The sequence below is a fragment of the Salvelinus fontinalis genome, chromosome 36 (assembly GCF_029448725.1).
Source record: "Salvelinus fontinalis isolate EN_2023a chromosome 36, ASM2944872v1, whole genome shotgun sequence".
Classification (NCBI taxonomy): Eukaryota; Metazoa; Chordata; class Actinopteri; order Salmoniformes; family Salmonidae; genus Salvelinus; species Salvelinus fontinalis.
In genome coordinates this window covers 4,475,085-4,492,609 of record NC_074700.1, presented here as the reverse complement: position 1 = coordinate 4,492,609, position 17,525 = coordinate 4,475,085, and the positions used below count along the sequence as shown (strand labels likewise).

The window sequence follows — 17,525 nt, the reverse complement described above, 5'->3', positions numbered from 1 at the left end:
AAAGCGGGATTTGCGTTGAAAATTGGTTCACGCACACTGACCCAAAAAGACTGTCAAGATCACATAGTGATAACCTTCACTGTGTAGACAGATGTAATCTTACCTGTTGAAGAAGCTAGCCAGTGGCCCCAGCATCTTGGGCTTGCCCTCATCCTCTGCCCCCGGATCCATGTGTCTCCGCCGCGGACTCCGCAGACCCCCGCCGATATCACCGCCTGGCGACAACGACAGCGCCACGTCTGTGAAGTGGGCGCTGCCGCCATCGTCAGTCTCCATGGTGACGATGGCGCTGGAGTCGGAGGTGACCATGAAGTCCGGGATGTCCTCGTTGGACGCCGACAGCGTGGCAGAGAGCTCCGTGCTCAGACTCGACACACTGCACACCGAGACGTCGTCGCTGCGGTTCAGGGCTCTGCCTCCCACGCCACTCATCCCCATCGCGACGACTCCCGCGCCAGCGCTGGACCTGGGGGCGGGGCTGAAGAGGCGCACCAAGTCGTAGCTGCTGCGGGGGAAGGTGGAAGACTTGCGGAGGCCAGCGCTGTCTCCAAACTGGTCCAGAGAGAGGGTAGCGGGGCCCTGGTCGTGATGGTTTGACCCCAGGGTAAGGCCACTCTCTCCTGGGTGTGGGTGGGCGTGGATGTGCTCGGGGTGGTTGATCTCCAGGGTGGGGATGCCAGAGTCCTGGGAGGCCAGGCTGTTACAGTCCTGGTCATCATGGCCCCGCTGGGGGCTGCCGTAGTGCAGGGCAGAGGCCTTATAACTGGGCAGGGAGTGCTGGGTGAGGGGGGGGTTGTTGTGCTCATGGTGGTTGTGGAGGTCTGGGCTTGGTTGTGCTGTGGAAACGGGGTCTATGCTGACCATGCCATTCTTCATTATGGTTCCTCCAGCCGCACCTGGAATGAACAAGGAATTAATTGAAACAGAGCTGTTAGGAGACGAGAGTCTCCTACTAGTGATAATGTCATATAGTAGAGTGATGGTTGTCTGGATGGCCTCTAAATGACCAGGCACAAATGTTTTCGCATATAGACATTTAAAAATTCCATTCATATTGTCCTTCGACGTGACGTTTTTCAAACAACATTAGCATACAGTTTAATTTACTGGACCAATTTTGGTTTGACAGGTCAGCAGAGCAAGAAAGTCATGCTCCGGAACCTAACTACTGAGGAAAAGTAGGACTAGGACGGAGATTAGGTTCTCTGCTGACAAATCACTCTGACTCAGAACCCACCTCCCCATTGGCCAGGCCATCAAATAACAGTAACAATGGAGCAGAAACATACAGGGAAGTGAAAGAGGATCCGGCCAGTAACCAGGCTGAAACTGAAACCCCAAACGCAGCCTGAAATCTGAACGGACCTCCTGTACTGTGTTCCTGCCTGGACAGCAACAAATAAGCGAAGACTGTACATCGGAGTCTAGGCTACAATGGGGTCTGTTGAGGTCCAGGAGAGAAGACCCCTCGGAGAGGGATGTGTCAGACACTCCCCCCATTTTATAATTCAGGGGAATCTGAATTAGAAGACGAGGGAAATTATGTTAAATTGGGAGAAATTGCTTTGAAAGTGCTTTAAAAATTGGATTGACAAGCTTCTAAAAACCTATTTTCTACCACAGTAAAACTAAAAGTACAGTGTAAAGCGGCAGAGTGCAGTCAGTGTCATTGTGTGGATCTGAAGGAAACTGTGATTAAAAGATCAGTTCCCACAAGTTTAACATCTCCTGAGCAGAACTGGAAGAGACACTATGCTGCCGCCGGGTGGGGGGGGTGATAGATATACTGCCCCTGGCACGATACCTGTCACCAAGCGTTACAAGAAAAAGGGAAAAACATAGTATGAGAAAATAAAGATTATCTGACAAAAACAATAGGCTACTGACTGTACATATGATTGAGAACTGAATAAAATTCCTTAATAATAGCAGTTTCCCACTGACCTAAAGCCCCAGTCAGCTTTAACCTGATCAAGAGTTTGTCATGTGAGTCTCAGTTGGACTTGGCCCCAAGACGGGCTGGAAACAAGGAGCGGGGAGAGAGAAGAAAGCAGAGCGAGATCGACAGACAGGTTGTCACTGTGCTAATGAAGCACCTGCTTCTTTTAATATCTAAACCTCACACCTGGCAGAAAGAAAATGAATCAATGTTGTCATGGCAACGGATACTATCATTTATCGTGATAATGGTTTGTCTCCCAGCCTGGAAACCACTGAGTCGGACGAGTGGTAAAACATTTTTATAGGAATTAAAATAACATGTCAAGCGTAATCTGTATTTGGTAAGAAGCTGAAATGACACTGCATTTTGTCTTCATCTCCTCATAGTAGTATTTTTGTTAAGATGTCATGCGTTTGGCAATTTCTACTCCTGGTCGGTATGTGAATGATTGCCATAGTTCCTGAAAGTAGTACAAGCCGAGTCTGTTTCCTGTCTTTGGTTTAGCGTCGCGGGAAAGGCATGGACACATTTCACATTGCATAGAGAAGACCACTATCAACGACTAGGCTACACAAACAACAATGCTTAAGGTAATAAAGACTAGATACTACACTTCCTCTCTGTGATATATCAAAGCACCTTTACTAGAGAGAAAGAGAGAGAACAAAATGGTGTAATAACAAAACGTACCAGCGTTAAAGGGATTCCGTGTACGCATAATACAGACAACGCGACTGAACTGAAGATGACAATGCTGGACACAGACTGAAGACTGAGTAGAGCAGAATGAGTCTAGGCCTGTTCACTTTGACAAGTGTGAATCCTGCATCACACCTCTCAACACACCCTGGACACTCATACCTAGTGCAAAATTGCATTGTTCTCATTATGGCTGGAGATGTAATGACTAGAAACTCATGTTGCGTTACAGTGGTGTGTATTCATGGATGCCAGGGGATATCCCAAAATATTTGACTAATAAAATAATATATACAGTACCAGTCAAAGGATTGTAAACACCTACTCATTCAAGGGGTTTTTCTTTATTTGTACTATTTTCTACATTGTAGAATAGCGAAGACATCTAAACTATGAAATAACACATATGGAATCATGTAGTAACCAAAAGTGGTAAACAAATCAAAATATATTTTATATTTGAGATGCTTCAAAGTAGCCACCCTTTGCCTTGATGACAGCTTTACATTGGCATTCTCTCAACCAGCTTCACCTGGAATGCTTTTCCAACAGTCTTGAAGGAGTTCCCACATTTGCTGAGCACTTGTTGGCTGCTTTTTCTTCACTCTACGGTCCAACTCATCCCAAACCATCTCAATTGGGTTGAGGTCGGGTGATTGTGGAGGCCAGGCCATCTGATGCAGCACTCCATCACTCTCGCTCTTGGTCAAATAGCCCTTACACAGCCTGGAGATGTATTGGGTTATTGTCCTGTTGAAAAACAAATGATAGTCCCACTAAGCGCAAACCAGAAAGGATGGCGTATCACTGCAGAATGCTGTGGTATTATTTAATTCTAAATAAATAATTGACAGTGTCACCAGCAAAGCACCCCCACACCTCCTACTCCATGCTTCACAGTGGGAACCACACATGCAGAGATCATCTGTTCACCTACTCTGCGTCTCACAAGACACAGTGGATGGAACCAAAAATCTCAAATTCAGACCAAAGGACAGATTTCCACAGGTCTAATGTCCATTGCTCATGTTTCTTGGCCCAAGCAAGTCTCTTCTTATTATTGGTGTCCTTTAGTAGTGGTTTCTTTGCAGCAATTCGACCATGAAGGCCTGATTCACACAGTCTCCTCTGAACAGTAGATGAGATGCGTCTGTTACTTGAACTCTGGGAAGCATTTATTTGGGCTGAAATTTCTGAGCCTGGTAACTCTAATGAACGTATCCACTGCAGCAGAGGTAACTCTGGGTCTTCCTTTCCTGTGGCAGTCCTCATGAGAGCCAGTTTCATCATAGCGCTTGATGGTTTTTGCGACTGCCTTTGAAGAAACTTTCAAACTTCTTGAAATGTTCCATAGTGACTGACCCTCATGTCTTAAAGTAAAGATGGACTGTCGATTCTCTGCTTATTTGAGCTGTTCTTGTCATAATTTGGACTTGGTCTTTTGCCAAATAGGGCCATTTTCTGTATACCACCCCTACCTTCTCACAACACAACTGATTGGCTCAAACGCATTTAGATAGAAAGAAATTCCACAAATTAACTTTTAAACAAGGCACACCTGTTAATTGAAATGCATTCCAGGTGACTTCCTCAAAGCTGGTTGAGAGAATGCCCAAGAGTGTGCAAAGCTGTCTTCAAGGCAATGTGTGGCTACTTTTTGGGGTTTCTACATGATTCCATGTGTTATTTCATAGTTCTGATGTCTTCACTATTATTCTACAATGTAGAAAATAGTACACATTTTTAAACAATCCTGGAATGAGTAGGTGTGTCCAAACGTTTGACTGGTACTGTACATATAAAATAATGTATCTTTTGTCTCTTTGTGTTTTTATATTTTACAGTAAATTCGCCATTGGCTGAATCTCAGTGGATAAATAATCAGAGTGTGGGAAACAGCACCCCTCTGTCGCAATATGTGTAGCCTATGTATCTTATGCTGTCTGGACTGAAATAGTATGACATGTTGCTGCCATAGCATTTGATTGATTGATTTCAGCAAGCATTTGGCCTCCCTTGATAAAACAATTGTAAAGAAATATTGCCAATCAGCGTTGAACTGAGCTCAACTTTGGGTTGTCCTGGTTCAGCAAAACTACCCCCCCCCCCCCCCCCACCCCCACCCCAAGGGTGGCTAGTTTGGATTTGGCTTCACACCAATCAAATCACATTTTAAGCAAAATGTCATTTTTGTTTCTGGTTTGCTTGTGTTGATGTCCTGCAGTAGCTAGCATGTTAAATCAGGCCTTTCCTAAGCCATGGATGGAGATGGGGATTTGGCTTGTGGTTTTGACTTAATTCTCTGTACAGGCCAATGATTATGACACCAGTTCTGATCTAACCATTAATGAATGTTGTGCCATTGGCCTGAGACGATTGAAGTCTACAAGTAGGGCGAGTCAGAAAAATAAAAAATAATCACCTCTGTGCATGCATGCGCACACACACACAGAAATCAGTACCATGTACAGCCACATGATATTTGGCAACATTGATTGTACTTAATTGTTTTCGGTATCTTTCAGTTTGTTTCCAGTGTATTAAACTAAGTGTAGCCTTGTTGATTTGATTATGTTTAAAATGTTTAAGTTGAAATGGTGCTGAAATAGTAGGGGCAGTGCAGTACTCCTGTTGTCTTTGTGCTAACTTGTGATAAATCTGTGGTTCTAAATCAATAGTTGTTAATAAACTGTTGAAAATATGAACTTGCTTGACCATGTTGCAGGTCATATAACTGTTTGTTACATGCAATATCTTCTCTGTGGAGTTCACCATACAGATGTTGGTCTCCAGTTGTGATGAAACAAACATATGTGTAGTTGAATTGATTCCGTCATTGTGTGACTGTTCTCTTTTTTTGTTGTCACGGCTTATTTTATATCACGCTGGCATATGAACGAATGGGTTATAGAGCCAACAACGCAATTAGCGTAACATAGGTTGTAATATGGATTCTTCACTGGCTTGGCTTCCTCAGTGATTTTAACCCCGCACCGCTACTGTTGAGTTAGACTATCACTAGAGGGAAACACAATTAGCTTCTTCCAACCACAATTTATTAAGTTCAATACATCACCATGAGTGTCAAGGAGTGGCAATCACTATGAGTTTCTAATCATTTGCAACTGCACTTTCATTGCCAGCGCAGCATTGTGCCATAGGCAATACTGTCATTATGAATAAATAGGCTACTGGTTCACATATCATCCACCTGTTGCTCCAGCTCCACTACTAGCATAAATCAAATGCCAAAAACGACAGTCTACCTACCACTTCCTCTCCGGTTTTTGGTCCCCTCCGTGGAATGTGCCATGTTGATGCTACAGGTGGGCTGTCGACGGGGCCGGTTGCTGTCGGCTTCTCGATCGGTCCATGATGATACGTTGCTGCAACTTACTTATCCTCACCTCCGCTCTAAGCATAGCTTGGTGTTTGTTTACAGAGGAAAGTGTCTGTTAAGTAGGCTTTTAGGACTCATTGACACACACACACAACGTGTCATTCAGCAGTGATAGGTAAAAGTACGAGCCGTACGAATGTGTCATTTTGGTGGCTTAAAAGTGGCACAAATGCCAATCATGTCAACTTGGCAAACGACTCGCTCACGCGATTGCCAACGTCTCAAATGATACGGTACGTCAGTTCTATACGCTTCCCCTTTCCTTTATTCAAGCCGATAGTGTTGTTCAAATGTTACAACGGAGCATTAAATAACTACACAATCTGGATTGGTTCAAATTCTATGAAAAGACACTAGGTAAGTTTATCCAGTCTTTGTAATAACATACCTGTCTCGGTGCTTCCGCAGCCATTTTAAAATAAACTTACCGAATTGAGCGCAATGTAATCGAGCCAAGAAAACGACAGCGTCGATGAATTCACCTGTCAGCCGCCAAGGCGTGAATAATCGTCTCATTGTCTCCATCACAAACAGGACAAGAGTTTCAATGTGGTCAACTTGTCCAGGAACCTTATGGTAAGTTTAACCTTATGGTAAATTGAGTCCTTGTTAGATGTTAAACTAGGACGCCAGATGACAATGAAAACAGATGGTGTTCTATGCATTTATATTGTGACACTTAGCTGCTGTGGGGTTTTCCATTATTTTCACTCAATCTCCACATATGCAGAATTTAAAGTCATAATCACTTTCCTGTGACCAAATAATGTAAAGTGTATATTTCATTCCAGCAATTCAAGAGCAAATAAAAGTAGTTTCAATATATTTGACCATATACAGGTGACAAGGCTGTACTATTTATTAGGACTATTGTATCTGTATGTAGCAGATCGTATCTGCCCTCTGGTTTCAATGTGGAGCCAGGAAGGAGACTAATTTCTGCATTATACTGCCTCCTTGTGAAAGTGTATCTTTACACTGATATCAAATGCTCTATATTGATATTCTCTACAACTATTATGCCCATTAATTATAACACTGAACTCATGGCAATGCATCCTTAAGTACAGCGAACATGGTGCAAATAAGACATGAACAGAACCGGAGGTGATTTGGTTTATACCTTTATTAGATGTTAAAAAAACTCCACAATGAAAAAAATTATTTACTCGGGGTGTACATGAAATTAGAACAATACAACCACTTGACACAGTTGGGAGAAGGATGAGGGAGTAAGGTATGGGATGAGCTGGGATGGGAGGGTGTCATCTAGTGGAAATGAAGAGACAAGGAAAAGTCTGGTTTTCAGTGCTGGATTTGCTATGTTCTTCAGACCACAGTACAATCAAAACTCAAATTTGTTAAACCTTTTCAATGTAGTTTCAAATGCATACTCTCACTTGATGCATTTCTCGCCAAACTCTTTTCTTCTCAATATATAAACAAAACCTTACCATGGAAGAACATAAAGGAAAATACATGGGAGTTTGAAGGAAATGCATCCATTTAAGTGCATTGTGATTCAGTCTCAAATCCACACTCACAATTTTTCTATTTTTATTATCACTTTACCCTCACCTGTACTTATTTTATATAATTAAAACCGGTTTTGTTTTATTTATTCCACTTAGAGATGACGTGTGATGTTGGCATGCTGCTCTTATTTGAAAGACACACCATAACGGTTGGGTCTTTATTTTTTCAGCTCTCCCCCACTCAAAAATAACTTTTCATGCTAAATGAACAGTGAATTTCCTCCACATACACTTAAATGTTTAAGTTTACATGCGCCAAGATATTGCATATGACCGAGGGCCATGAAAAGGTCATCCTCACATTACTTATGCAATCTCAAATTGCTCGGCCAGCTTCAAAAGTTAGCTCTAAAACTAAGTGCTGTACAATTAACTCTGTACAAATCTTGGGATTAATAAACACCTGTCAATTTTTTGCTCAAATAAAGTTTCAGTAATAAATTAATGCTTGAATGAAAGTTCTGATGCACTGCCACATTGTTTTGCACCTACTTTAAAAACAAATGTTTAGTATTTAAGTATTCCTGAGTGACTGACAACTGTCTAAATAAAATAAAGAATTGAAAGCAGCCTGACGTTTTCTGAGCAGTCTTTCATTCACGTTTCGATCGATTTAACACAAGTGAAGAACAAACATCAAATTATGGGGCAGACACTGAGGCCCTGGCAAATTGAAACAGTTTGCTATTGACTTTGCCAAACCAACTCAAGGTACCACTGTCCATTAAGAGGTCTATGAATAGTAAAAACCTAGGATCAATGACAGTGCTCACAATGGAGACACACTGTGCCTTGTGACAGTGCATTTAAACCCGTTTGTGCACATGTTGTTGGCAGACATTTTGGACTGCACAACGAATGCATCCCAAGAGTACATGGAGGCATGGTAACAAACATGTTTTGCCTGTGCTTCAATTCCTAAGTCTTCTGAGGGCAAAAACATTCACCCAGTTCTTGCCCCCCAAAAAACGGTATATGGACTAATATTTTGATAGGGAAGGAAGGAAACAAACACCTGAAATAACCCCCTGCAGGGATATAAAGATATGCACAACGCACAATGCATTTAGGTCTAAAGATGTGAGTTAACTCAGGATTTAATAAGTCAATGCACAGGTCACAAAAACAATCCATCCAACATCTTAGGGCCTCGAATTAAACTTAGTTTGTGCACTTAGAGGATTTGGGGCACAAATATGTTTTGCATTTCTCTTGGTAAAGTTCTAGCACACAATGTCATTTTGAACCAATGTCTGTACGTGTTCAATGCAGACACACGTACGCACACATAAAACAGTGAGACATTTCTGGATACAGGCTTCTGTAAACCAAAAATGAAAGTAAAAACACACCTCTAAATAAAAATGAAATATTTTTGTACTTCGGTGGAATTATGTTATTTTTGGTTGATCACCTTTTCCTCTTTTATATTACACTTTTCAGTTAAGTAGTGTCAGCATACATTTTTTATTTATTGCCTTTAATATCCTGCTTCTGCTGTAGACTTTACAGTCCAATGAGCATAGTGATACTATATTCTTGTACTAGTCTGAATTTGTTGCCACCTGATAACAATATCTAAATCAAATACCTGTAACTATTTACTTCAATTGTTATTACAGGCCAGGTAACTTACTAGTTAAAATAAAAACTTACTAGTTCTTAAAATAAAAACCAAGCCCACATAAAGTGAGAACCATCAGCAGTCAATTATTTTGCTCTTATTTTTTTTTCTCCAAAATATCCTTCCACTCTGCCTCAAAAAAAAAAAAACTACAGGATCTACTACAAGATCACGGCTCACAATATCGAAATTGCAACAGTTATTCATAGCACCAATTGTTTGTACTATGGAGTTGATTTTGATTGCACCAAATCGGTGTCTCTGTAGAGATATGAGAATATTTTTTGCAAAGGGCCATTACTCCCCAAATTGAACTGAAACGTGCTTTATTTCTTTATTTTTTTGTTGTTCCATTGAACATCAGTTTTTAAATATTTTTCTTGTTTCAATTCCAAGAAATACTTTTTTTGGAAGTTATGTACTTTTTTTGCCTCACAAACCATACTACCTACGTCTACTACTAAGGTTCTGAAAAACTGACAACCACCCTTCTAAATCATACTAATTTAGAGCAACTTTGCACACTTCTGGGGGGGGGGGGGTCTTTGATACAGATTTTTCAGAGGAAAGCTGCACACATTCTTTCTCTTTCCACATTCAGAAAGGCACCCATGCTACCGAAATAAACTTCTAAGTTATTGCACAACTCAAAAATTGCCACATTCTTCCTTCACTTTCTGAATGATAGGGGTGGAGAAAGAGGATGCAATCGCGGTGCTTTCATACTACGTTATGAAGAGCGACATCACAGTTGGTTCATGGAAATTGTTGCAGTTACACTAGAAAAGAAGGAGTGAGACTAGTAGGACAGGCACAACCATTTGGACACCACAACTACCAGTATCCTAGTTTAAAAGCAAAAAGAAAGCTGGAAAAACCGATGGAAGGAAAAACAAGATAGTCCCTTATATCTAACTGTGACTAATGAAGATTATTCATGTCTGGAAGAATCAACTAAAGCAAAATCTATGTATGCATGTATTCAGATCTTGCATCAAAGACATGTAGAACATTTTTTTTTTTTTTTTTTTTTCATATTTTCACGCTTTTGTTGTGGTTGTTGATTACATACGATTCAAGTTAGTAAATGAAAATCAGCAGGGTTGGGATGTGGGGGGGTTCCTCTGTCCAGAAGCCTTTGGTTTCCCGGTCCTGAGGTCTCCCCTATATCTGCTAGTAGAGGTGCAGTCAAACGAGAAGAGGTTATATCCTCTCGAAAATAGGCTTACACTCCACAGAGCTAGAGTTATCAGATGTTGCTGCTCCCTGCAGGAATAAAGACATTGGGTGAGAAAGATGCCTCCAGTACAGTGAGCTTGTGCACAGGGTATTTGTTTATTTAGCCTCAGCTTAAAGAAAAACAGAAAAGTTTTGTATTTGATCACTGGATGAAAATGTGTTAACTGGAACATGTTTCAAGATTGTGTCACCGGGGTGGGGGTTTGGGGGGGTAGAGCGTGCTGGTGTTGGCCTGGCTGACAGGTATGTCTATTCTAAAGCACTCTGAACAGCCGACACCTATAGGAATGACTATGCTGGCTGTGAATGCTGATGACTTGCAACTAAGATACACATTTTAATATTTGCAATTCAGTTGAAACTAAGTAGTTGCATATAAAATGTATGACCAATTCATGACCCATCTGTCAGGACAAACGAAAAAAATCAAAAGCTTGCAAATTTACAGGCAATAAAAATGAGGTAATCTCAGCCGTAGGCCCAAGATACATTTACCCTAACTCTGATTGATCATACCTGTACACTGAGATCCGGGGAAAAGGGGGGAACAGAGTGTGTTCTGCCACCAGCACTCATCTTGCTGGCTGCCAGTTCCTCCCTGTCCACTAATATTTAATAGAGGGAACTAAAAAGGAGAAAGGCAAGGTATTAGTCTAATGCAGGGGGAAATGTTTCATTGTAAAAATTTAAAGTCACTTCTGATCAAACCCACCTAGACATTCTTATAAGATTCTTACCTCATGCAAATCTTCAATGAAGTCATAGGTTTTCCCATATGTGGGACACTGACCAGCTGCTGCACATTTGCAGGCTTCCTTCTCTCTGCAAGATTCTTCCTTCTGAATCTGATTGACTGGGACGTCCATCCGTCCGCTTGCCATCAATGTTGCTGCTCCTGCTGCGGCCGCCATTTCGCAGTCTAAGCAGATCTCTTGCTCAGCGATTGGCAGAAGGGTGCTGGAGCCCTCCTGAGAATCCAGTGAGGTCTGGGCACTCTTCTCCATGCCAGACTTCTTTAATCTGGGCAGGAATTTACCAGATTCCAGTTCTGACTTCCCGTAGCAGGGGCCCTCATTTTCTGCGTCCTCCTCCAGCGGCTTGAGGTCGGCCTGAGGGTCATCGAAGAGATCTGGCAGGGCCAGGAATGCAACACTCTTCTCTTCTTTCTCGGAATCAGCCTCCGACTCGCTCCCTCCACCGGGCGACAGCTCTGAGGCGGATATGGGTCGAAAGTGAGTCCTGGGGGAGATGCGGATGGCCCTGTACTGGGTGGTCTGGTTGATGCCGTATAGCCGTGGGTGGAAAGCGTCGTTCTCAGAGTCCGAGGACAATATAGACTTGGGCTTGAACCCCGGGCTGAACGAAGACATGTCCTCAGGCTCGAAGGAGCACTCTACGTGGAGGACTTGAGAGAACTGATTGTTCAGATCGAAGGATGCAAACGGGTTGTCGAGCCCTGGCTCCTCGCCTTGGAAGCCTGCACAGGATCCGAGTAAATCTTCATGGAAGATTAAAGAAAATCCCTTATGCAAACCTTCCCCACCTCCTTTAGTAGCCTGGTCGCTCTGCCCGAAGGAGACCAGGGGCCTCCAGAAGGGCTTATGGCCAGGGGCAAGGCAGCTTCCCGTATTCATGAACACGTCTGTACCAGCAATGGTCACCACGTCTGAGCCAGAGGCGGCAGCAGCGGCACACTGTAGCAGGCTGCCTCTCGCGTCGCCAGGCGGCACCACGGCCCAGTCCTGATCACCACTGAATGTCTTCAGCTCTCCGTACACTCCTCCCAGGATGAACGAAGTGTTGTCTTTCTCAGGGTTCACGTCCCAGGGCTTGGACGGCGTCATGTAATCCCCGGAAGCATTCATCTTCGAGAGTTCATTTTTGGCCAGGAGGGCCTGCTCTTCATTCTTGCCTTCCCACAGGTGGTACTCAGAGTGCTGCACTGCCTTCTTCAGAGGCCCCTGGATGGGACCAACTTCCTTAACCTGCACGTCAAGACAACCGCAGTGGTAGCTGCTCGACTCTTTGGAGAACAAGTCCTCGCCTGGCTTCTCTCCTCCTAGTGATAGTTCAGGATCTCCATCTCCGATAGCTGTCCAAATGTCCTTTATTATCCCTGAGCTGTAGTTGTCACACTGTTGGTTTGTGTCATGCGAAAACATGGCAGCGTCGTACTGTTCTAACGCTATTCCACAAATGGACTCCAATTTAGATTTCTTTGCGAAGGTCGGATTGGACACTGTGCCTACATTGGCCTCATCGCACTGACGACTGGTGTCTTCTTGTAAAAAGTCCAGGATTTCTTCCTCTAGGTATGTACCAGAGATGGGGAGGATTATACAATTAATCTCTTCATTGCCAATTAGAGCAGACTCCTCTGTATGAACGTTTATTAGCTCATTGTCTGAACGCGTCTCTTCCGAATGCGACCATGGACTGCAGGTTCGGGTCGAAAGGTTTGAACAATGTTCAGTTTCATCGAAGGCACTATTTTTGGTCCAAATTAGCAAACGAGACTGCTTGTTACAATGTGGTTCTAGACAGCTACTTGAATCTGTGTTGTTTTCTTGACCAACGGTGAGTGAGTCGCAGGGAAAAGAAAGAGTGGGGCTATCGTACTGCAGCTCAAAAAGAGACAAGCACGAGTTGTTCAGACCAGACGCTTCGCTCGTGGCTTCTGGGAGATGAGGCTCCTCCAGGTTTCCAGGCAGCGTGCTGATGGTGAATGTAACACCGTCCAAAGCGGGGGAGAGCTGAACGGGAGAGTCCCCTGCAAAGCTTTCTCCATCTTTATCTTCAGAGCTAGAGGATGAATAACATCCCCAGACCTGAGCCATGTTTTCCAAATCCTGCATGAGGAACCCATCATCTCCCAAAGCATCCAGACAGCCCACCCTTATTGCACTTTCCCCTTGCAGCTCAAGGCCATCTAACACTAAACAACATTCTGTCTCAAAGTCTCTTTGTTCTTCGCTCTTCTGTCGAATCATGCTCAAGATCCGACTCTCTTGTACTGAGTCTGAGGCACTAGGATCCAATATGGATTGATAAATATCAACTTCATAGAAGTGAGTGAATTCAGACAGATGGTCATCATCTAAATCTCTACTATCCTCAGGCGGAGGGAAGCTTGAGGTCCCATTGAGGTCGTTAGCCTCCTCATTCGAGTCGCCTGGCACCTCAACAAAGTGCCCATCCACAAAGGTTCCCGCTGCCAGATACGCCCTCTGGAAGCTTGCGTTGGCAATGTAGATGCCTTGCATTCTCTCAGACAGCCCTTCAAAGTTGGCGGACATAGTCGAGTCGTCTGGAGAGTCCACCTTACTCCGGTACTTTGTTTCCAGTTTGCTCTTTCTGCTACTGAAAGGTACAAAATACTCTGTGATGGGCTCTGTGTACCACAGGGGCTCTTCCATGTACTCCTTTTTGTTGCTGGCCTCAGCTCCGGACTCCTTTGCCTCCCCCCAACCTGGATATTTTCGAATCTCCTTCAGCGGCCTGTTCCCCTTTTTGTAGAGCTGTGTTTGCCTTGCAGGGCCTCCAGTGGTGCTGCTGCTGCTGCCTCCAGCATTCCTGCGCCCCTCTTTGTCAATGGCCTGCAGAGCCAGTTTCACTTGTCCTCTGTTGCGCCCCCTCTTACTCCTGCTGCCCGCCTCCTTGGACTTGTGCCTGATTCTGACTGCTTTCCTGCTGGAGATTTTGGAATCGCCTGGGTTCCCGCTGGAGCTCGAGCCAGCCTCACTAGAGCCAGAGGACCAGGAGCGAGGCCGATACTTGCCCTCTGACCTGTGCCTCGCCTGCCTCTTGCTGTGAAAGGCAGCTCGGTCCTCCGCTGTTGCGCCACCATGGTATCGGTTCTCTTTCTCCTTCTTGCTGCGTCGCTGTTGGGCTCTCTCGCTGGTTGGGTTAGTGGTAGTGCAGCATGCCTCAGGGGTTCTCTCATTAGCAGCTTCACCATCGCTGTTGCAATCTTTTGGGGAGGAGGTGTCAGTGCTGGTCTGCGGGGCTGCAGAGGATGATGATCCAGAGTAAGCGCTGGCTTTAGCTTTGTTCCACACCGTCATGATCTCTTGGAGACAAACAGATCCCTCTGACAAAGGAGGAAAGGCTTCGTAATACCTGCAACAACGAGAGAAAATGTCAATTAAGATAAATAATCAAATGAATGAGTACATGTTTAATGGGCATAACTAAAATCAACTAGTTGTGCCAGCTACTCAGGACACTTATTGTGGTTATGGGTAAAAAAATATTTAAAAAAAACATACATTTCCACTTGGTCCTTTGAGGAAGAGGACTCAACTTGTTCAGGAGACTGAGATCCATAAGATTTGTTGAGCGGTTTTTCTTCTGTGAAGAATTATAAGCAATATGATAAGAAGCGTCATCATTGAAGTGTTTTTATATTTACTAGTTTGTTACAACAGGGCATACAAATGTATAAACCCAAGATACAAACCTTTCTGTTTGTTTTGGATGTCCTTGAGTTTGGAGCAAAGCTCCTCGACCAGGCTCTCAATTCCAGAGTTCTGTGGGGGGAAAATTAGGGAGAATGTGACATCTAAGAATTAATCTAGCAAAGAATCCATTGACGAGAATGAATATTAATAAAACATTTGCATCAGACCATTCAAAGTAATGGGATATATCCAACAATAAGCTTTTTTTAAAGGCAAACTTTGACCCCCATTGTAACACTGACTAGAGGGTATTAACATAGAGCTGACAGAAGTCTAACCAGCTGACTGTCAGCACGGGCATGCTCTACCATGACTGTGTTAAATCAGTTTACATTAGCGGCGGTTGATGGCTAATCCCGGTTACACACATTTTCAGCCGGCTACATTTTTCAGATTAACTAGACTTACTTTTCATTTACAAGTTTAAATTCGATAGGTTTGTCGAGCCCTCTCCAACTAGAATGAACGATTTGCATATTCTAGCGATCTATTGATAGGATAGGCATCTGTCAGTTACAAAGCGAGCGATGGCTGGGAAACGCAGAGACAAAGCGAGAGGTTTCACTCTCGCCAAAATAAGCCCAATGTGTTTCTATGGGCTTATTTTGGATCCAAGCGTGTCGCCTGCCTTCCCGCTTTGGGACAACAACTCCCATTTTTAAAGCGGAGACATGAGTATCTCGTCATTTTGTACAGATCTCTGGTTGCAGGCGAATTTCTTTACACGGAGGGAGAGAAAGCATGACGCTCGTGAATTGGCACGTCCCACGCGGAGTTGTGGCGCCAAGTAGGCTATTTACTGTTGGTTGATTGACAACTGAACAGCAAGTGTTGACTAGTTACTAAAAAGGTGTCAAACTGACTGAATAATGTCGTTCTCCTATATCCCTTTGCCATTCATATATCATGCAACGTGGTTATATGTCCATGGTATCGGGATAAGTAAACAAAAGGATTTCCTAGATTTCCTTTCCTAAAATGTTGGGCCTTGCCAGACAGTGACGCTAAAGTGAGTGACTCATCTCGTCAGTCAGTGAGTGTAGCCTACAGAATCGCATCGGTCGGTGGGGGGGGGGGGGGTCGTTCGTTCATTTGGCTTCCTAATTTGCGTGGGCTAGTGGTAGACCTAGGCTTTTTGGCAATTATCTGCTGATAAATTATGATGAAGCTGGTAACTCATCACTGCAGGAACAATAGGTAGTGGAGAGCCTCATTTTATAATTAGGGCCCTCACAGAAACCAGGCATTAAAACAGAATTCAACAATATTCAAAAGTGTATTCACTTTAATAGGGAATCAAATAAACGTATTCTAAATGTAAGTTTATCATAAGACATGAACAGAATGCGTTAGTGATTCGTATTTCTTGCAACTTTCTGAAGAGGCAACGACAATGCCCCTCTGTGTGCAGTACTCACGTCTACCACTTTTTGAAGCTGTTAGCGATGATGCTAATGAAAAGTCTTCTGGTGGGAAGATGGGAAGGCTTTCCAAAAAACCTTAACAATTAAAGCTGCAATATGTAACTTTTTGGGTGACCTGATTTAAATTCAGATAAGTGAGTTACAGATCTGTCACTCATTGAAAGCAAGTCTAAGAAGCGGTAGATCCGTTTTATTTCTATGCTTACCATTCTTAAGTTTCGTTTTTGCATCTTATTTTCGGTTTTGTATACCAGCGTCAAAAAGCTTAAAATACAATATTTTTGGTTAAACAACAGCCTATTGCTAGGTGTGCACTTGAATTAAACGGTTATTACATTCAAAAATCTAAATTTGTCAGATTTTCCCCAGACCTCAAACATGGTCTACAGGGTGAGAAATTAAACACCTGCCGAATGCGGGTAGATTTAGGCACAATGTATATTTCACCAGACAAGTTGGCGGGTGGTCACTCAGCATTTGGGAACAGTATTTGTTTCAATCCAAAGCCCAATAAATTATAAATTGTATAAACTGGTCAAATTGACATGAAAGGCTGGTAGCAGACATAGAATATCATCTCTGACAGACACGGAGTGCCCTTACCACGGTAATGGCCAGCCCCTTAAATGTTCAGCTGCCCCTTGTTGACTCACATATTGACTAAAATATTTTTGGCGTAAATTGTGCTTGATTGAGCATGGAACAGCCCAAAAACCTTTTCATGAACTTAGTCATTTCTTATAATTAAAACAATCATTTTCTTGTGCTCCTACATTTATTTGTGCTCCTAAATATTAACTTATGTACTCCTTGTAAAAAATGTCAGCGTTAGAGACCTGAACTTATAATAAATAAGCCATATCATTAAGCATTTTGTGGCAGGGCAAGCACTGTTGATTCCTTGATGTTTAGTTGTACAACAGTTTCTGTTTTACTTTTTACTATTGTTTCAAATTATTTACATTTCAACACAGTACATTGGTTAAAAGACAGGTCACAAATTAAATTGAGCAATATACACCATTACTTCTTACGAGTAATACATGTGTGTTTTTAGAAACATTACAAAGCATGCTGATTGGTTGTTTGTGGTTTGGTATAATAATGACAAACAAATATTCTGGCTGGTAAAAAATCTGAGTGGTTGGTAGCTGTTTTCTACCAGCCACTCAGATGGTCGCCTGATGTGGTTTAAGCATTTT

At 43.1% G+C, this 17,525-nt stretch overlaps 2 protein-coding genes and 1 long non-coding RNA gene across 3 annotated transcripts in view; 1 reads left to right on the top strand and 2 right to left on the bottom strand.

Annotated features, from left to right (window-relative positions):
* Positions 1–6,465, bottom strand: part of LOC129835056 (TBC1 domain family member 14-like) — a 73,136-nt gene extending 66,671 nt beyond the window's left edge. The window contains exons 1-2 of the mRNA XM_055900403.1: positions 5,912–6,465; positions 104–896 (exon numbers count right to left, since the gene is read on the bottom strand). Coding sequence (XP_055756378.1) covers positions 104–896; positions 5,912–5,954 — 836 coding nt within the window. The 5' untranslated portion in view covers positions 5,955–6,465. The remainder of the gene's footprint in view (positions 1–103; positions 897–5,911) is intronic.
* Positions 6,309–7,976, top strand: LOC129835059 (uncharacterized). Its single transcript, XR_008756376.1, has 2 exons — positions 6,309–6,398; positions 6,576–7,976. It is a non-coding gene; the product is annotated as an uncharacterized LOC129835059 (long non-coding RNA).
* Positions 7,150–17,525, bottom strand: part of LOC129835055 (uncharacterized protein KIAA0232-like) — a 41,691-nt gene continuing 31,315 nt past the window's right edge. Inside the window, exons 4-8 of the mRNA XM_055900402.1 lie at positions 14,899–14,968; positions 14,708–14,789; positions 11,177–14,558; positions 10,956–11,064; positions 7,150–10,466 (exon numbers count right to left, since the gene is read on the bottom strand). Of these exons, the coding sequence (XP_055756377.1) occupies positions 10,450–10,466; positions 10,956–11,064; positions 11,177–14,558; positions 14,708–14,789; positions 14,899–14,968 (3,660 nt within the window). The 3' untranslated portion in view covers positions 7,150–10,449. The remainder of the gene's footprint in view (positions 10,467–10,955; positions 11,065–11,176; positions 14,559–14,707; positions 14,790–14,898; positions 14,969–17,525) is intronic.